At 37.3% G+C, this 20,772-nt stretch overlaps 2 protein-coding genes and 1 pseudogene across 7 annotated transcripts in view; 1 reads left to right on the top strand and 2 right to left on the bottom strand.

Annotated features, from left to right (window-relative positions):
* Positions 1 to 5,254, bottom strand: part of POLH (DNA polymerase eta) — a 29,262-nt gene extending 24,008 nt beyond the window's left edge. The window contains exons 1-4 of one of the 5 annotated variants that reach the window (XM_011354709.2): positions 5,236 to 5,254; positions 4,275 to 4,339; positions 1,572 to 1,712; positions 1,210 to 1,344 (exon numbers count right to left, since the gene is read on the bottom strand). In XM_011354709.2, coding sequence (XP_011353011.1) covers positions 1,210 to 1,344; positions 1,572 to 1,708 — 272 coding nt within the window. In that variant the 5' untranslated portion in view covers positions 1,709 to 1,712; positions 4,275 to 4,339; positions 5,236 to 5,254. Of the gene's footprint in view, positions 1 to 1,209; positions 1,345 to 1,571; positions 1,713 to 4,274; positions 4,614 to 5,223 lie in introns of those variants that run through there. The other 4 variants (XM_023527637.1, XM_011354707.2, XM_011354710.2 and 1 more) reach the window with 4 other exon arrangements.
* Positions 4,687 to 20,772, top strand: part of XPO5 (exportin 5) — a 38,499-nt gene continuing 22,413 nt past the window's right edge. The window contains exons 1-13 of one of the 2 annotated variants that reach the window (XM_011354712.2): positions 4,687 to 4,956; positions 6,303 to 6,424; positions 7,344 to 7,416; positions 8,442 to 8,579; positions 8,729 to 8,911; positions 11,423 to 11,449; positions 11,850 to 12,035; positions 12,723 to 12,799; positions 15,306 to 15,405; positions 16,288 to 16,371; positions 16,978 to 17,103; positions 18,055 to 18,145; positions 20,106 to 20,234. In XM_011354712.2, coding sequence (XP_011353014.1) covers positions 4,852 to 4,956; positions 6,303 to 6,424; positions 7,344 to 7,416; positions 8,442 to 8,579; positions 8,729 to 8,911; positions 11,423 to 11,449; positions 11,850 to 12,035; positions 12,723 to 12,799; positions 15,306 to 15,405; positions 16,288 to 16,371; positions 16,978 to 17,103; positions 18,055 to 18,145; positions 20,106 to 20,234 — 1,441 coding nt within the window. In that variant the 5' untranslated portion in view covers positions 4,687 to 4,851. The remainder of the gene's footprint in view (positions 4,957 to 6,302; positions 6,425 to 7,343; positions 7,417 to 8,441; positions 8,580 to 8,728; positions 8,912 to 11,422; positions 11,450 to 11,849; positions 12,036 to 12,722; positions 12,800 to 15,305; positions 15,406 to 16,287; positions 16,372 to 16,977; positions 17,104 to 18,054; positions 18,146 to 20,105; positions 20,235 to 20,772) is intronic. The other variant, XM_011354713.2, reaches the window with a different exon arrangement.
* LOC111736148 lies at positions 18,420 to 19,003 on the bottom strand (annotated as a pseudogene).

Here is a 20,772-nt window from a genome sequence, read left to right as displayed (position 1 = left end):
TCGGTATCTCAGGTTAATTATTAAAATAATAATTTTAAATCACCAGGTCTTAATAACTCTGTGGTCTATAAACTTACTCCTAAATTTCCTAAAACTGTCTTTGTTCAAGAGTAAAATAAATGATCTAGTTTAAAGCTGGCGGTGTGAGACTTTGCAAAATCATACTCTGAAGTCAACTATATTTCTGGGAAGTTACACTGTCTTTACTAGCATAAAATTCTATTCAATGTATTGTAGCATATGTCCATTAGCTGAATTAATTCTACTTTAGGGTTAAGGTATTAACCTTCAGTCATTCTGTCCTCTTTTCTGGCAATAACTTCAATGTGAGATTGGGACTACGACACTCCACCTTTAGATTTCCAATTCATAGGTGAATTCAGAAATATCTCAAGTCCCAAGTCAAAGCATGAACCCTACACACCACGCCATGCAGTATAGTGTACTGTGAGAATGTAGACACTGGAATCTGAAAAAAAAAAAACTGAATCCTCAGTCTTCTACTTTCTAGCTGTGTGAACTTAAATTATTTAACTTCTCTAAACCTGTTTCCTATGTATGTGTGTTGAGGGGGCAGGTAATATTAGAACCTATTTTATAACAGTGTGTGATTTAAGAGATATTACCTATGGAGAGCTTAACATAGTACCTAGCATATGTCATATACTCAGTACACACTATTAGATTATTATAATGGCTGAAGCTTGTATCTATTTCTAATTTGACTATGCCTACACATGTCTCCCAGTCCAAGGCTAACCTTCTAAAATTTGAGGAGAGACAGCTCAGTTGAAAAACAGAAAAGGTAATCTTCGAGATTATCTAGTTCTGGCAAATAATTCTAGAATTGTCAGTTTGGCTCAGCCTTCTCTGGAAAAACTCTTAGTTTCACAGTCAATTTAATTACTTCAAACATTTCAAGCTTGGTCTGAGAACATGGGAATTGGTATTAAGTTTTAATTACAACAACCAATTTTTAAATAATTAGAAAATGAAAGGGTGTCAAGGGCAACCATTGTTATAAGTTATAATGACTCTGAACCGTTCCTGAAATACAATACTACAATCTGTTTTCATTTTACACAGAAAAATTGGTGGACCAAAAAGAACTTTTTCAGATATTAGTTTGAAATTTGAAACATCAGTTCCTAGCCTCATGGAATATTATTTCCAAGTCTTCTATTCCCCTTAAACAATCATTTTTCTTACTTGGTGAGGTTAGCTTTCCCACGGGACTCAAGAACTTGTGCCAGTAGAAGATCTGGGCATAACTTCTTAGCATCATCTGCCCACATGCTTCTAGTGACCCCAAATGCACGCGCTTCATAACTCACTGCAATTATTCTAAAGATAGAACAGAAAAAAATATTACATGATCACAAGCAGGAATAATTAATATTTAACATGAATAGGCTATAAACTTAACAGTAGAAACTTTTTGGCCACAGTTACCACTATTTGGTCTCAAACACAGCAGTTCAGAAATCTCAAAAATTGGACCTAGCATAGTGTATGCATTCTTATAGATGAAAATAGTAGTTGACAGTTACAACGATAAGTATGATACATACCCTCCACCTTTCCATGATTTGTACTGCACGACTGCACAAGGTTTATTCCTCAAATGAGGATTTTGCCGCTGCTCCACTTGAACGAAAAAACAGTCCATGTCCACTAGAGCAACTACCCGGTCCTGTCCATTAGCCATTTTTCTATAAGACAATATTTTATGGACAGTTAAAAAGGATACCTAATCCAAAGTGCCAAGGAAAATTATATTCCCATTCTTCTTTTGTTGAGTTACCATGAGCATGGGAGCCTGGACACTAACAAGAATGAAATAGCATTTCCATCTACTGCTAGAAGGAGAGTAATAAATGGGTACAATTTTAGGAAGGGAATACATATTAAAATTTTTTAAAATACCTATGCCCCCAAAGAATTGAACACTTCACAAAAGAAGGTTTACAAATAGTCAATAGGCACCTGAAAATGAGCTCAACATTTAGTCATAGGGAAATGCAAATTAAAACCACAATGTACATCAATAGAAGGATTAAGCTGACAGTTAATCTAGTTCATAGATAAGTCTCAAGTATAAACTCAGGGAAAAGAGAAGCATAAAATGATATATAACATCTTAGCATTCATGTGCATTTTTAAAACTTTTTATTTTGAAATAATTTTAGACTTACAAAAATGTTGCAAAAATAGTAGGGTTCTCCTACATGCCATCTCCCCTAATGTTAACATTTTACTTAGCACAATTATCAAAACTAAAAATGAACACTGGTATAATGTTCAACTACATACTTTACTTGAATTTCACCAGTCATTCCACTAATATCCTTTTCCTGTTCCAGGATCCAATCTAGGATACAATCTTAGTCATCATGTCTCCTTAGTCTTCTCCAATCTATGACACCTCCTCATTCTTTCCTTGTTTTTCATGACCTTGACACTTTCGAAGAGAACTAATAAATTACTTTGAGAATCTCTCTCAGTTTAGGTTTGTCTGATGTTTTCTCTTGATTAGGTTGAGGTTATGCGTTTTGGGCAACAATATTATGGAAGTGAAATGGTCTTCTCAGTGTATCATATTGGGAGGTACATAATGTCCCTATGTCTTATTACTAGTGATGTTAACCATGACCATTTAGTGTTTGCCAGGTTTCTCATTGTAAAGTCACTATTTTTTCTTTGGTAATAAATATCTTAGGGGACATGCTTTGAGAATACGAAAATATCCTGTTTCTCCTCAAACTTTCAACCACTAGCCACTCATCAGTGAATCCTGCCTGTCACAATTACTTTGCGGTGTTCTCATGGTGATTTCCTACCCATTCTTGTAAATTTCTGAAGACAAAAGAAAACAATACTTTATACTACTTGAGGGCAGACAGACAGAAAGCTGTCTATGGATGATAGACTGGAAGAACAAACCTTAGTGAATATCGTGAATATAGACTAATATTGTCATATAACATCGTTAAATATTAGTGAATACAGACTAATATTATCATTTAACATTGTTAGAAATCTAAAAGAAGGAATGTTAAACTAATGCAGTGGCTCCCAAACTTTGCTGCAGATTGGAATCACCTAGGAACATTTAAATAATATTGATATTGGCTTCTACCACCAGACATCCTCATTTAACTGGTGTAGATGTGACTTGGGCATTGTGATTTTTACAAGCTCTCCAGGCAATTCTAATGTGCAGCAGAGATTGAGAACCACTGACTTAAAGTAAATAAGATACTTATGGAAACACCAGTAATTCATGATTTAAATATGAGAAACACAGGTTATACAGTTGAGTAAGCACTCAACTGTATTCTTTTTAAAAAGTGTCAAAAATTAATATTCACCTTGAAAAAACTGGCATGCAACCACAAACGGGAAGATTAATGGAAAGAAAACAATTAAAAAAATCAGTGTCAAGGCATTAATTCCTTATAAATTCCTCATTAATTCCTTATAAATTACAGGCAGAATGTAATACTTGAAACATTTATAAGTTAAAACCATTAACAGGTCAGTAATCATTTACCTTGAAGTGCTTTTTGCATAGTACTGGAACAGATGATAATAGTAAATGCAAATAGGAAATACCAGAATAAAAATAGTAAATACATTTTCACAAAAAAACACCATGTATGCACCATATTAGATACAAATACCAGAAGTGGACTATGAATAGGAAGCAGTGATTTAAGTCCAGCAAACACATTACTGAGTATACAAACACAAAAACCGATATGCATACTTTAACAGCTAATGAAGTTATTGAAGTTTTCGGTTCATGTATTTTGCTGGAAAAACAGCTTTTTAAAGATGGAAAATGAAACACACTCTCTGCCAAAACCCTCCTTTCAGAATAAGGGCTACACTACTCTGAAGTCTTATATATAGCACTTCAAATATCAAAACTGCACACACCTTCAATTACTGCAATCAATCATCTTTAAACATCTTGATTTATCGCAATCAGTACAAGTTTCGTGCCGATCAGGTGATAAGACATCCAAAGAAAATAAGTACACGTGAAGAGGGAAGTTTAAGGGCTACAGAGAAAAATATCATTTTTTTCTACAAGAAAAATTCTCTTAGAGGACAACAGCAGGGCCTTATCTCTCTGTGAGCATGTATGTCTATTTCATGTAATTTCGGCCCAAGGTTGTCACCAGCCACTGCTATATCATAAAACCAACAGCCAAGGCAACACAGAAAGTTTGAAAATAGTGATATCTACAGTTTTTTAATTCTCTTACCAATGTGGAAAATACCCGGCAAAACTGCCAACTGAGGACTCCACAGATGCTGGGTTCGGTGTCCACTGGAAAGAAGATAAAGGGGTCTTGAATATCTGTCCCCTTTCCGGGAGCAAGCCAGTCGGTATTGAGAGAGATTTATTCCCCGCAACGATTTAAAAACAGACCAAGGATCGTAGGGGATCTTTGCCTGGGCAGCCGCCCGCACAGCCCAGTGGATTCAGCCACAGCCAGCGCGGTCAACTTCAGCTCTCCTGACAGCTCAGCGCGCTCGCAGCGCAGGGCGTTGATGCGCCTGCGCGTCGCAGCCCTTCCGTCTCCCTCCCCGCCCCTCGAGGAGCAACCGTCACAAGGAAGCCGCAACTTCCGCCGGCGCGTGCGCGGTGGAGGGTCGAGCGCGTGCGCAGCGCCGGTTCCTTCCCGGCTGGGGCTTCTGCTGCTCACGCTCCTCCTCCTGCTCCCCACCCCCCCAGCCTGCCGCGGCCCGGTCCCAGCGTGTTATCCCAGCACAGGAGCCGACGGTTCCTTGTGCTCCTGGGGCAGCCGTGGTGCATTCTCGCGGCGCGTGGCAGTAGCCATGGCGATGGATCAAGTGAACGCGCTGTGCGAGCAGCTGGTGAAAGCGGTGACGGTCATGATGGACCCCAGCTCCACCCAGCGCTATCGGCTGGAAGCCCTAAAGGTAGCTGGGCTCTGGCACCCCGGGCCTGCCCCGAGACCCTCCCCCAGCCCAGACGTCCCTGCGCCGCCCATAACCCTGATCCTCTCCAGCCCACGCGGCCCTTGGACCTCCCTCCTCATCCTCGAGGAGCTTTCCCTCGCCGCCCTCCGCGCCTCTTCCCACTCCCAGCCTTCTCTTCTCGCCACGCCTGCCCCTTTCCCGGGACGCTCTGGTTCCTAGCTACTTTTGGCGGTCTCATCATATCACCACTTCCCTGCCCTCTCCTACCCCTTTCCCTACTTCTGTTCACTCTTGTCCGCATCACGACCCGCCGTCTCTCCACAGCTCGCTGCAACCATTTTATTCCCCCAAGCCTCACATCCATCCGCACATCCCCTCGCCTTCTCGTGGCGCACGTGTCCATCCCGTACCCAGACCAGCTACATCCTTTATGGTCTCCCATTCACTAAATGTTTCCCTGATAACCTGCTTCCCGGCCTGCCCTAAATGAGCTCCAGCCCCCCTTTACTTATATCCTTACACCCCTCCCTAAACCTCTTATGTGTCTTGGTTATTTCTGGGCTAATTCTCACACACCCTCACCGCATGTATTTTAGTGTGTGATAGTCTTAGGCTATTTTGCGCAAAGATGAACTTCCACCACTTACTTTGCATTTTGACAAGGGCATTTTGATTTCTTGAAAGTAGTGTCCCAGATGCTCTGCTCCCGGGACTGACTCTTTCGTTGCAGTTTTGGGAAGCTAATACAATATGAGCATATTCCTGCATCAAACAATGTATGTGGGCTGTGAGAAATAAAATGACCATTAGGAAAAAAATATTTGTGCTATATGTATTAAAGTGACGTACAGTGAGCATCACTTGAAGGAAACTTTACAATATATGGATGTATGCCACAGGATTTGGAATCAAAACAATTGGGTCTTTTTTTTTTTTTGCTATGAAATATTAAAAGTAGACACAAAAGTAGAAAAAAGTAGATGTACATATATCCATCGCCTAAACTCAGCAGTTATAAAGATTTTACATTTGCTTTACCCCTCCCCCTCACCAAAAATTTTTAAAGCAAGTCCTAGAAATTGTCTTTTCACCCCTGTATACTTAAAAGGTGTATCTCTAACATAATTTTTTACTCTGTTCTGTCACATTTTTTTCAACATTAGTTGAACATCGCATGGGAAATATGGAACTATGATAGTGAAAGGAATGTTTATTGGTTCTTTACTCATAATATTGATCTAGATTTTGCAATTTAAAAATAAAGCTCAGGTTGGAGTTTGTTAAGATGTTTTCTTCGTCTTTACTCTCTTGGCTCTTAAAGGAAATGCTAACTTTTCTTCTTTCAGTTTTGTGAAGAGTTTAAAGAAAAGTGCCCTATCTGTGTCCCCTGTGGCTTGAGGTTGGCTGAGAAAACACAAATGGCCATCGTCAGACATTTTGGCCTTCAGATCCTGGAACACGTTGTCAAGTAAGGAGCTTTTGGACATTATCACAGAAGTCTGTGAGAGAGCAAATCTTTATTTCTTATATAACTCATAGAGATACTCTTAAGGTGAGTAGAAAAGAGCAGTTCCCAAAAAGAAAGGATTGATCCCCGAGAGGTTATCACAACCTCATGGGAGCTCTCATTAAGGACTTAACCTTCCTCTTCTTCAATTTCTTCATCCATGTAAAGTTCATGGTACATGCTAAGTGTTCTACAAATATTAGCCGGTAGTCATTCAGCCAGCATTTACTGAGCTCCTACTGTATGCCAGCAGACTTTAAAGTCTTTTTAGAATAATGCAGCATGTAGGTAAATAAATCTGATTAGGCACTGTGCCTTTAATTTTTTTTTTTTTTTTTTTAATTTTAGTGTGTGCCTTCTCTGAATGGCAAATCCAAAGCAGGGTGATATGAGAATAACTGAAAATCCTTCCTAACTTGAGTCTCCTACTCCCAGGGCCTATCAGAAGAATCAGTTTTTAAGATTTAACCAGTTTTTCTGGAATTGTGCTATTACCTTGTAAACCAGCATAGAAAGGGAGTTAGTTGTATCAAGATTTTATTTTCTGAAAAGCAACTACATTGTTGCAGTTGTCTTAGATGTGTATTTGCTTTTGGTCTGTCAGGAAGATCAAGGGGAAAGCTGATCTGTGCACAAATCCTATGTGGATTCCAATGAATGGACCACTGCCTATATAAAACTCTTTCTCAAGAATTTTTCTATTGTTAGCAGTTTGATTAAATGTAGACTGTTTTTGTCTGTTCTTTGAAGGGCATGAAATTGAAAGTATAACTTCTTAATGAAATCACCAACTTACTCTTAACACAGGAATCAAAGCTAGTTTCTTATGAGAGAAGACTTCTAATGTCGTTCTGTTGACTTTATGCATTTTGGTGGCCAGGTTTCGATGGAACAGCATGTCTCGACTGGAGAAGGTCTATCTGAAGAACAGTGTCATGGAGCTGATTGAAAATGTAAGGAATGATTGGTTGGAAGACTTGTGTTTCTAAGGTAGTTTAGACAAAGTGTGACTTCTTCAATGTAGCATTTGTTTAAAAATTCACTGGTTCTGCATATGTCAAACAGCATGCTTTGTATGATATGAAATGTTACCTTCAAGGTAAAAAGAACCACGATCACAAATCATAATTCATCACATTTCTCTTACTAGATTTAATTAATTCTTTATGCATGACTTCTGTTTGAAAACGATAAAGACAGGGCAGAGGAGATAAAACATTTTCAGCAAATAAATAAGATTCTTAGATCTCAATTAGATTTCACTTAGCTGTTTGTTTCATTTTATTCCAAACTTATTTATCCCAAATGTACTGTATGATTGTAATAGTAAAAAATATGCAGAATGAATTTGTTTCAGGAGTTAGAATATGGCTTTAAACATGTTTAAAATCCACAGCCCTTTTTCTTCTTTTTTATAAAGGGTGTGAAAAATGGAATTCCCACCCCTTTTTATCTTCAAAATATGGTGCTTTTAATAGAAAAAAAAATTTCCTTCAAAATTGTTAATTAACTTAGGTAGGATTTGTATTTTGCTAGTTCTGGGGAAACTCAACAGAAGTCATAATTCATTAATCTTGATATCAAACTAAGGAGAGTCCCAGTAATAGTTTTTCTGTACTTTCTAATACTAGACTATTGGTAAAATATTCAGGTGCTCCTTGTACCTCCCATTTTGTCAGCCCTCAGTTACTCCTTATTTCTGTATTCTTTGACCCTGGCCCTCTTATAAGAGTCTTTTCGGTTTCTAAAGGAGAATAATGATGCCTTCCTTGCTGTGCGTGACAGCCATTTTATTAGCTGGTGCAACTCTCAATTAAGATTAGCATGAATGCAGGACAAGTGACTCAGACATGGAGGACAGGTTTGTTTATTCTGTTTAGTTTAAAAGCAGACCTGATGAGTTTTTACCCTTTTATAGCCCAGTTTTTTCCTTGAATTCAGTCTTGCAGATCTCTTAATGTCTTGCATTCTTTTTCAGGGTACACTGAACATTTTGGAAGAAGAGAACCATATTAAAGATGTTCTGTCTCGAATTGTAGTAGAAATGATCAAGCGGGAGTGGCCACAGCACTGGCCTGACATGCTAATAGAATTGGACACTCTTTCCAAACAAGGGGTATGAAATACAACTACCAATTTCGGGCTTTTTGTCCCCGCCCTCCCCCACTTTCAGGAGTTTGTTTGTTTTGTCAATAGAAAAGAGCCTTTCAGCATACATATAATAAAAAATGTTTTAGTTTAACTAGCTTATTTCTGTTGATACAGGAAACACAGACAGAATTAGTGATGTTCATTCTTTTGAGACTGGCAGAGGACGTAGTGACCTTTCATACACTGCCCTTTCAAAGAAGAAGGGATATCCAGCAAACATTAACCCAGAACATGGAAAGGATCTTCAGTTTTCTACTTAACACACTTCAAGAAAATGTAAACAAGTATCGGCAAGTGGTAAGGGATACCCCACCTCCTCAAAGCTCTATTTTTTTAATATGAATGGGTTTTTTTGTTTGTTTGTTTGTTTGAAGTTAAAACGAGTCTTCAGTGAGGAACTAGGGTGTCTAGTTCAGCAAAAGAAAAGGCTATTTTTTAAGCAAAAAAGAAACGGATGCCAGGAAAAACAAGAACTGATTTTTTTAAGAAATTCAGTTCAATGAGTTTCCATGTCTACTAGAAAAAAGTAACTTTATAGTAATAAAAATCTTTAAATAGTATAAAAATGAAGGTTAATTCTTAATATTGGAAAGCCCAGATTTCTGATAGGTCAGGGTAGTGTCCCTGTCAAACTCTGATGTCCCATTTAGTCCTAGTCCCTATAATGTAAACTATGCCAAGTTTTATTAATCTTGACTCTGTGCTTCCAGGTAAGTCTTTTGCAGAAGGGCAAGCCAGATATTCTCTTTCCAACCATTGTCATTTTTAGCAGAGAGCCTCCAAAAGAAGGCAGTGTGAAAGTTAACCTAGTATAGAGGTCCTCACTGGGGCAATTTTGCCCTCCAGGTTGTCTCAAGATGGTACTGGCATCTAGTGGGTAGAGGCCAGGGATACTGCTAAACATTCTATAATGCACAGAACAGTCCCCACAATAAAGAATTATTCAACCTGAAATGTCAAAGGTACCGAGGTTGAAAAACCCTGACCTATAATTCTCATATGTGCTTATTTCATAAAATAGGATTAATTAAAATTAGTTATTTTTTATGCCCCTGACAGATTCATTAGGTCTGTTTTCAGAGAAGCAGTAGATATTCAGATGAGAGAAGGTATTATGAGCTGTTAGGGTTGACAGGAAGTCAGAGTGATTACCTGATGTGTACTATATACTTGTTTGAGCTTTATGTATTATTTAATCCCCAGAGCAACCCAAAGAGTTAGAAAATATCTCCATTTTACGGAGGAAAAAATCCAAGGCTCAGAGAGTAATTATTAAAGATCCCCTAATAAATGGTTGCGGTGGGATTCAAGCCCTATTTTTTTTTTTTTTTTACTAGAATTGACTCCACCAAATACCTCCCCAAGATTTGTCAAAAGAAAATATCAAGAAAATATTTGCATATAAAAACTTATGTGTTAAGGGTGAAGGAGGTATTCTTTTTATTTTCCCCTAGGAGAAGGAGAACAAATTATGAATACTTCGTTGCTCTAGAAATCTAGCCAACATGCCAGAACAGGGCTGATTGGTGATGGTCTGACACAAGTTAGAAACATCTACTGTGGTGTTTTTCTTAGCCTCAGTTTCTGTTCTCTCCATCTGTTAAACCAAGCCACCACTTGTGCCCAGGACCAGAGCACAGCAACAGCCATCTCTTGAACCTCAGTTTGCTCATAGTCGCTTCTCTGCTTCCCATCCCTTCAACTTCCCAATTGGGGAATATGTTGAGTGATGAGTTGAATAACGGGATGAGTAGGCTAACTCTCGCTGTCCCATCACCTGGCTCCTGTGCTGGTCCCAGGGAGCATGGAGGATACAAACGGAAATGAAGGATTTGTAGGAATGGAGACTAAAGGCTGGACTTGGCTGATGTCACTTGGCTCCCTTTTCCTTCTTGAGCAGCATCAATAGATAGATGCTGGTGAGAGGGTTCCACTCATCTCTGTCCTATTAACACCTCTACTTGATCACTGGCAATGAAGGCCTAATACTTGTTCTTTATGGAAAAAATATTTTTTGAAAATTGAGAAAAGGAATCGTAAAATAAGTCCTTTATGATCCTAATGGTGGTTAAGTTTTAAGGTACTTAAGAATTTGGTATTCCTGCTTGTATTATTTTTTCTTCAACAGTCTTCGGGAGTTACTCGTAATTTCAATTTCAGAAACTCCTCAGGAAAATATTAATTTTACACTCTTGTAAATTATAAACATACACTTCTTTATGGAATTTAAGGGTAAAAATCAGTCATGATTGTGCATTTTATTAAACAGATATTTTGATCTATTTAGCATCTAATATTTTTTGTGTATGTGTTTCTCCTATACATACATGGTCATAAATTGTATTAATTTAATTTTGGGTTTTTTTTGTTTTTTTTTTCCCCATTAACATTACATAATTTCAGTATACCTTTGTTGGTTATAATTTGTCTTTATTTTAATTTGGAAAAACTGCTAATACTTTGTTTTAAACTATTTCTTTCATTGCTGGCAATGTTGAGCCTTATTCATTGTTCATCTATTGTATTTGTAAATTGTATGCTTTGAAACTATTTGTGGATCTTAATGTTCTAATAAATTTTTGTAAGCTCTTTAAATATTAACTTTCTGTCATATTGCTAAAATTAAAATAACCTGTCTTAGAGGAAATATCAATTGTGTATTCTTAGTAAAGCTGTATTTTTTCTAAGATTGAAAGTTGAGTCTGTATTTGAGAATTTTTATTCAAGGGTCTTGATTGTGGGGATGGAGTTATTACATAGCCTTTTGCTCATTAAAAACATTGGATCCTTATACTTCTTTTCTTTCAGAAGACAGATAATTCTCAGGAGTCAAAGGTAAGAGCTCTTTGTGGAGCTGGAAGGAGACTACTTTGAGGCTTTCAGGTACAGGATGCATATGCCTAGTGGAGGGTGACCTCAGCTTTGGTTTATTTGATCACTAAGATAAGGTGGAAGAGAGTTAAAATTACAATATTTGAGATTTTTTGAAGGAAATATAATGGGCACTCAGGCCAATGTGGTATTACTGATGTACGTTGTGAATACCATTGTTTGAGAAGTGATCGCGTTATCAGAAGAAAACCTTTGAGATTCTTATTAGTGACTGTTACATGAGTACATTTTTTAAAAAATCATTTTCTTTTTAGAATTAGAAAATAGAAAGAATTCAGGTATAACCTTGCTTTTTTGTCTATCTGTGAGGACTTAATGGTCAAAGTTATTTCTTTTCATGTAGGCTCAAGCAAACTGTCGAGTAGGAGTTGCAGCACTGAATACTCTAGCAGGCTACATTGACTGGGTGTCCATGAGTCATATTACTGCGGAAAACTGTAAACTCCTAGAGATGCTGTGCTTGCTTCTGAATGAGCAGGAACTTCAGCTGGGAGCAGCTGAATGTCTCCTTATTGCTGTCAGCAGAAAAGTAAGTTACTACTTCAAACTTTTATCCTCAGTCTGAGGGGGGGTGTGTGTGTGTGTGTGCGTGTGTGCGTGTGTGTGTGTGTGTGTGTGTGTGTGTGTGTGTGTGTGTGTGTTTAATTGTATGTTGTGACAGAAAGACACGTAAAGGTTTGTTTTTTGTTGTTTTTTTTTTTACTTGACCCCAACTGACTACCTACCTGCAACCCCTTTGGACAACAGTTTGCCAACATTCTAGGGCTTCATCTGCAGAATATACAGAGATTTGTTGGGCTACGTGGTTCTTGAAACAGCTATGAATCTTGGCACTTTACACGTAACAGATAAAAGTAGTACTAAAGTTTAAATCTCAATGTTATGTCAAAGAATCTTAGATGGTGGCTACACTGGCTTTATATCTGTCTTGGCTAATAATTGGGACCATGACTCTTTTCTCCATAGGAATGCTATCTAAAGATGTAATTTACTTTGCTTTTTTATCAGCATTATTTCCCAGTACATTTAAAATGTAAGTTTTATCCAGATTCGGTTTCAAAGAGCTGGCTTTTTTCCAGTGCTCAGTCAGCCCAGGGGCTATGTGAGATATTAAGAAGTCAGTATATTTAATTATATAGAGATGGAAGATGTTAGTACTTGGAGGCTTTTAATAATATAGCTTGTATTACCTGTGTTTCCCTAAAATTGGGTCTAGGGCAAGTTGGAAGACCGGAAGCCCTTAATGGTCTTATTTGGAGATGTTGCCATGCATTATATACTCTCTGCTGCACAGTGAGTATCTACTTTTCTATATGTTTTCTAATTTCTTTGTTATTTTTATATCATACTCGGATATATCTGAAGTTCCTATCTGAATGCTGGCAGTCAGTTGACGGTGTTTTTAATGAGAAAACCAGTTAATTTTAAAGAGACTATTTAACTTTTTTGAATACCTTATGCTGGAAATAAATTGTAGCTATTGTCTCAACACCACCCATGTTCACACAATTTTCCCCATTCTCCCCAGACAACTCATACCTGTGAGTCTCTTTGTTTGCTTCTGATGGTCCCTAAGCCTCCCAGTAGCCTTGGTATGCTCTGATCTGGAGCAGGCCTGAGAATGCTCTGATCTGGAGCAGAGTCTGTCCCAGGGCCTGCCTTGATTGCAGAACTTCAGACTCCTCCCTGATCTCCTTGTCAAAATAATCAATGGCTGAAGTGCTGAAGCTCTCGGAAGCAGCAGGAACAATGTATTCAAAGAGACACATATACATAAAACCTATAAACGCATTCTATGTTCTAAAATAATAGCTTCTGCTTATTTTCTTCTAATTGCTCTGGATAATACTGAAGCATTTCCTGATGTGATCCTTACCAGGGAGTCAGAACTGTATATTACAAATAGTTGAAGCTGTTGCAACACCTCTTTTCAATACTCTTCACTTATTCTTGGTCCCAAGGACAAGTGGAAAGATGTGAGACACATATGTATTACTGAAAATCTCTGTCTATTCTAATACAACTTTTATGATGGCTTTTTTTCCTATGGAGACTACAGCTCTATTTTTAAGGGGTCCTGTTAATTAAATGAATGACGCATCTCTTGGGTAGCCACTGTAGTTACTAACCGTTAGTTCCATAGAGACCATGACATTCACACTGAGGTGTCCCATCTCTCTTTATGCTACTGATACCGGTTAGCAAAGCTATGATTCAAACCCAGGCAGTTAGACTCCAGAGCCTGCACTGGAAACTGTAATTCCAGTGCCCTTCAACATCACTAGACCCTAGGTCTTGATTACTTCAAGGTCCAAGCTTTTTACATTGTACTCTACTCCCTCCAGAACACAGCTAATATGGCTACTGTCCACACTAATTTTTATTACTGTGAATAGTTTTAAATCATTTCAGTCCGGTTTTGCCACTAAGTTACAAATTTTTTAATTTAAAGAGCTATTTGGATTCTAAAATAGCATATAAGGGATTATAGATCTGAACTAAATGACTTAGAGAAGTGAGACACAAAGTTATACTTTTATTGCAGTCTTTTTTTTTTTGGAGCAATTTTAGGTTCATAGCAAAATTCAGGGTAAGGTACAGAGATTTCCCATATACCTCATGCTCCTACACATGCATAGCCTCCCATTATCGACACCCTGACCAGAATGGTACATTGGTTACAATTAATGAACCTACCTTGACATATCAAATCATCCAAACTCCATAGTTTACCTTAGGGTTCTCTCTTGGTGTTGTATATTCTATGGGTTATTAGCACTGAATAATAACCTATTGTCTGGATATTTATTTATCCATTCATCTACCAAAGGACATCTTGGTTGCTTAAGTTTGGGAAATTATGAATAAAGCTACTATAAACATCCAGGTTTAACAAGCTATAAGCATGCAGGGTTTTGTGTGAACACAAGTTTTCATCTCCTTTGGGTAAATACCAACGAAGACAGTTGCTGGATTATATGGGTAGAGTATCCTTAGTTTTGTAAGAAACTGTCAAACTGTCTTCCAAAGTGGCTGTACCATTTTGTATTCATACCAGCAGGGACTGGGTTCCTGTTGCTCCACATCCTTGATAGAATCTGGTGTTGTCATTGTTAGATTTTGGTCATTCTAATAGGCATGCAGTGGTATCTCGTTTTAATTTGCATTTTTCTGGTGACATGATGTGGAACATATTTTCATGTTTATTTGCCATCTGTATATCTGAGGTCTTTGGCCCATTTTTTAAGTCAGGTTAATTTTTTATTGTTGAGCTTTAAAGAGTTCTTTGTATGTCTTAGATAAGCAGTCCTTTATCATTTGTGTCTTTTGCAAATATTTTCTCCCAGTCTGTGGCTTGTCTTTTCATTTTCTTGATTATACTCCTTTTAATTTTGTTGTGGTATAAGGAATTGTTACACATGCTCCCCTTAGGGATCTCTGAGTCCTCTTTGGGTGTCAACCAATTTCTTGTGCAGCTTTTTATGTATGTAAGTACGTGCATTTTATGGAGTCATGCTCAGAATTTACAGTATTAGCCCCAAATATCTAAGGACCATATAATGCCCCAAATTAGAGTGTTTTTTTGAAGAATGAGATTACATTGAACAAACAGTATTACTCATTGATCTTTCAGTGTTGGGGGTTTTTTTGGTGTTTTGTTTTGTTTTGTTTTGTTTTTAACTTTAATAATCAACCGAAATTTGAATGTTGAAGCATAGACCACATACAGTTTCATTTGATGGGAATCCTCTTGGACCTCTTGATGTACAACTAATCATACTATTTTCTCATCTTACAGGACTGCTGATGGAGGAGGCTTGGTAGAAAAACACTATGTCTTCCTGAAGAGACTCTGTCAGGTGTTGTGTGCTCTGGGCAATCAACTTTGTGCATTGCTGGTAAGCACTTTCTGGAGAGTTTCAGGGCCATTTGAGGAGAGCATTTAGAAAGTTATATTTGTATAAGGGCTGTCATGCCATTGATTTTAGCCTTATAGAGCGTGATCCTACAGATTATTTTATGTGGTTCTATAGATTAAATTCTTTTAACAGGGTTTGAATGATATAAATTTTTTTAACAAGTCAGTTATTAATATCAACAGCAAACATCCATGTATGTTATTCAATAAGTCAACTTTGCTATTCTTGTGAATTTTGGAACTTGTAAAACATCATTCTGCTGAATGCATTATCCTTAAAGTCCTATTAGGTCATGAAACATAGATTTGAGTAAAGAACCCTTTCTCTAAACCTAAAGGATCTATTATTGGATCATAAAAGAAAACTTTAGTTTGATTTATGTAGACATATCAGTCTTTAGGGAAATTTTTAATACTCCGTCTTACAAGTTGAAAAGATATTGGTACAGACTTTTATGCTTGATATTATGCCTTTTTGTGGTGGCTTGAATGGTTAAGAGAGGATAGAGCTTAAGACATACTGAGTGGTTATTTAATGAGTTAGGTCACAGAGATGTGAATAGACCAGTTCTGAAGAAATAATATGGATTTCTTTGTGATTTCTGAAATGAATAATTTTTTTTTTTTTTTACTATTTGACCACAAAATGGGTTTAATGGTGATGATTAAGGAGATAAAGCAGCTTTCCTGTTTTTTATCCCTTAAAATGAGGTCTTCATTAGCCCACAAAGAAAAAGAAAGTCCTATCAAAACTGAAAATTTTTGAAGGTTTAAGTTATCTGTATTTGTTTACTCCACTCTTTCCACTCCCCCCCTTCCCAGTCAGCAACATCATTAACATAATGGACTTTTTGTCCTACAGGGTGTGGATTCTAATGTGGAAACACCAGCAAACTTTGGAAAATATCTGGAATCTTTTCTTGCTTTCACAACGCATCCAAGTCAGGTAAACTCTATGCAGGTAACTTCTCAAAATTTAAGTTAGGTAAGCCAAAATCAAGCACTATGACCTGAAGTAATCAGCAGCTCATATATAAAATGTGACTCTTAAGGCCTTAGAAATTAATTATAGTATTAATTAAGAGAATTGCTGAATCTTCCTGAACCAGCATTGAACCATCAGGGTCAGCAGCTTTTTCCCTCAGGTAATATTATTCTGGTAAAGCTCAGTCAGATGTGAGGTATGTCCCAGGTGATTTGCTACTAAAGATAATTTAAGTACAAAAGTCTTAATCGTGTTATAAAATTAATTTCATCCAATTCAGTATTTTTTGTAATACCACGCTGAGATTTCTATAACCTCTTGCATAAAAAGGAGAAATAGTAGAGTTCAGCTCATGCTGCAAGAATGGCACCTGAACCCACAATTTGTCTTATTAACATGTGGTTCATAATGAGCTGTCAACACTGATGTACTATAGTTTGGACAGTTCAAAGTATTACAGAGAGTTATTGCATTGAAAAAATATAGTTGATAATTGCTGGGCTAAGTAATTATCTTGGTTTTATGAAATCCAAAACTTTAAACAGGTTTTTTCCTCTCCCCCTTTAGTTTCTACGCTCTTCAACTCAGATGACTTGGGGAGCCCTCTTCCGGCATGAGATCCTATCCCGTGACCCTTTGCTATTAGCAATAATACCAAAATATCTTCGTGCTTCTATGACTAACTTGGTTAAGGTACGCAATGGGAGTCTAAACATGTGGAATGCAGATGAATACATATAACAAGACTTTGATTGACATCATTGACAGCCCTGTCTTGGTCACTAAGATCCCTTCCTTGGGTGTATTCTCTTATTCTTCAAGAAGACAGCAGTCCATACTGGTTATTATATCTACTCTTTGTGTCTTGGAGCACTTATATACCAAGTTTCGTCTAAATGCTGAGAAAAAGAAGTGACTATGATCATACAACGTGAGAATAGCTTTTGAGAGATTAAAAGCAGAAAGGAGGGTGAAGTGAAGAAGATCCAAGAGGAAGTAATATCTTATTGTTTCTGAATATCAAGTGAGAGTTAGGAAGGGGAATAAAAAAGGAGAGTGGAAGCAGATTGCTCACAACCTCAGAGAGTTGCTTATGGATTTCCTGAGACCTGCTAAGGGTTTTTGCAGCTGACAGATGCTTTAACGTTGATTTGTAAAATCAGAGAAGGGGACCCACTCCAGAGTCCCCTTATTTCCTTGAGGAATTCACTTAGCACATGTGTTCTAATTGTCTGCCATGCTCTTCAGTACTTTTTGAATGAAACATACACATTTCCATGCTTATTCCCAGGTTTCAGCATTTAAGGAGAAATAGTTCCCAGTTCTTTTTTATTTGTTACACCCTATATTAGCACTTTGTCTTGGGATGTTTTTATGCTCAAAAACTCTTAAGAAATTACAAAATTTAATTCTCCCTGAAGAAACTGGAAGAGAGTGTCAAAATACTAGTATTTTCTTTTCTACCACTCAGGATTATTGGAACTGGGAACAAATTGGGCTAGACCAGAAGTGGTTATTTATCATAAAATATTTCCTGTAGACCCTTAACTTCTCTTAAACAAAGTAAAAAGTACTTGAGCTCCTGGAGTTAAGTCTCTTTTGATAGGTCCATTTTCATTCCTTACCCCAACTATCTTTTTCCAGATGGGCTTTCCTTCTAAAACAGACAGTCCTAGCTGTGAATACTCTCGATTTGATTTTGATAGCGATGAGGACTTCAATGCTTTCTTCAACTGTAAGTGATATTGACCTTGAATTTCTCCCAGCAGTCTCAGAATGGCATCTAGTGTTGTTAGTCATGGTGCCTGGCCCTTGGGGTTCCATATAACAGAGCCCTAAATCTGGACAGCAGCCTCTTTAATCCCCAGTTTCACATTGCAGAGAGTTCTGGGATTGCACTCATTCCAAGCCTAGTCACATCCAACATTTTTCTCTCTGTCACACAAACACATACGTACACATGCACGCCCTGCCTTTGGACATTGTAAGGCACTCCTCAATTATTTTAGTAGCATAAACACATTTCTTTACTAACCAAAGAGATGATCCAAATTAAACATATATAGTTGCACATAAAATTTTTGTAATAAAGATAATTGAACACAATAATGAAAAAACAAGCATAGAGAGATTTGCTTGTTGAACTGAGCCTGTTTATCCTATCAGCTAATTCCTGTCTAGAAGGATGATGGAATTTTTACTCTACATTATTATAGACCCAAGTACAGGTGACATTGTTCATGACACATTCCACCATTAATTTCCCATCTTCCAATTTTCTCATTACTGTGCTTTCCTTCCCATCCCATTCCTGATGTTGACCTAATGTACCTTTATAAAGTTACAGACAGTCTGAATTTTTCTGCCATCATCTGTAGTTTCTTCACATTTCTCTCCCAGGTTACACGAAAACTGTTGTTTTCAGCATGTTCTCAGTTTTTATGGTGAGGTTTCTGCCAGCAGAAGTGATGACACAATCTGGTTTGGCTATTTTTTGCAGAGCCATCCCTACTCCTAATTCCTTTATGTACTCATCAAAGCCTTTGCTCTCCACTAAGCATCATCTTCCTACCAGCTGCTGAACAGTGACCATGGTGGGCACAGGCAGCGTGCGGGACAAGCAGAGCAGAGTGTGGCCTTGAAATTTTTTTTTTTATACTTAGAATTAAATACTATCTTACCGTGTGGGTCTTCTAAGAAAGAAAGGAAAAACCCAGTAACCTAATATTCGAATTCTGTACTGGGTTTTCTATAGCCTGGTTTCCTCTCCCTCTCCCCTCTTTTTTTTAACATTAGCTTTATTGAGATGTAATTCATTTACCATACAACTCATGCATTTATAATATACAATTAAATGGTTTTTAGTATTTTCAGAGTTGTGCAGCCATTATCACAATCAATTTTAGGACATTTTCATGACCCCAAGAAACCCTGTATCCATTAGCAGTCAGCATCTAATCCCTTCATCCTTCCCAGCCTCAGGCAATCACTAATTCACTTTTATTTCTATATTCTGAACATTTCATAAAAATGGAATTATATAATATGTGGTCTTTTGTACTACCTTCTTTCATTTAGCATAATGTTTTTCGTATTCATCCATGGGTCCATGGTGTAGCATGTATCAGTACTTCATTTCTTTTTACAGCCAATAATATTTCATTGTTTGGAATTGTATACATTTTATTCACCTGCTAATAAGTTGATGGATATTTGAGTTGTTTTTACTTTTTGGCTATTTAGAATAATGCTGCTATAACAATACCATACAAGTTTTTTAGTGTACATATGTTATTTCTCTCGGGTATATGCCTAGGAAGGGAATTCCTGGATCATATGGTAATTCCATGTTTAATGTTTTGAGGAACCGCCTGACTGTTTTTTTCCACAGCAGCTACACCATTTTACACCTATACCAACCTGATCTCTCTTTAATTCCAACAGAAATGGGAGACCGTTTTTTAGTTTGCTACTTACAGGATCTAGCTCAAAGGGCGGCTTCCAAAGATAATTTGTTTTTGAAAATTTCTGGATTTGTTAACAAAGCTTTATTGAACATTGATCACATTCAAAGCACAAGTCTGCAAAAACAGAGTCTCTTTGAATGTTTCCCCCCTGGGATGGATAAATGAATGAACATTAATAAAGTAAGTACCTGTTTTGTAACACTTACTGATTCATGTCTCTCTTGGCAGCCTCTCGGGCCCAACAAGGAGAGGTAATGAGGTTAGCATGTCGTTTGGATCCCAAGACTAGCTTCCAGATGGCTGGGGAATGGCTAAAGTATCAGCTATCAACTTCTGTTGATACTGGATCCATGAACTGTAAGTTTTTTTTTAATGTCTGAACATCAGTGAAATATTGTATTAAAACTATACATAGGAAATAAACCTGAGCCACACTTCAGAACAATATGCTAATAGTGTTCAAAAATAGCTTTGCTCACTACCCAATTCTATGGAGCGAGCCTTTTCATTTACACACAGACCAAGAAAGCAGATAACACCAAATTTCTAATCTGTTTAGGGTAAAACCATGTCCTTGTCAATTTTGCTTTCATTTTTCTTTTTTAACAGAACTAATTGTTTATTATTGATTTTATTACTTTACTTCAGGTACCATCTTAACAAATCGCATGTCTAGACCTAACTTTTTAAAAGTTTTTCAACCAAATTCTTACATGGCACCACTCCTAAACTCAGAAAGAATGTCTTGTTTGTCAGGCATAACAGAAGCAGTACAGGGTCTTCCCATATCATTCAACTACCTCAAGCCTTTGGGAAATGCCACCTTATATAAATTCAAATAACCCCTCTATCCAAATGCATAAGCCAGGTAATTTCTCTGTACTCCATACCTTCT

The sequence above is a fragment of the Pteropus vampyrus genome, unplaced genomic scaffold (genome assembly GCF_000151845.1).
Source record: "Pteropus vampyrus isolate Shadow unplaced genomic scaffold, Pvam_2.0 Scaffold18, whole genome shotgun sequence".
Classification (NCBI taxonomy): domain Eukaryota; kingdom Metazoa; phylum Chordata; class Mammalia; order Chiroptera; family Pteropodidae; genus Pteropus; species Pteropus vampyrus.
Note: the sequence above shows the minus strand (reverse complement) of the source record. Positions and strands in the feature narration are given on the sequence as shown.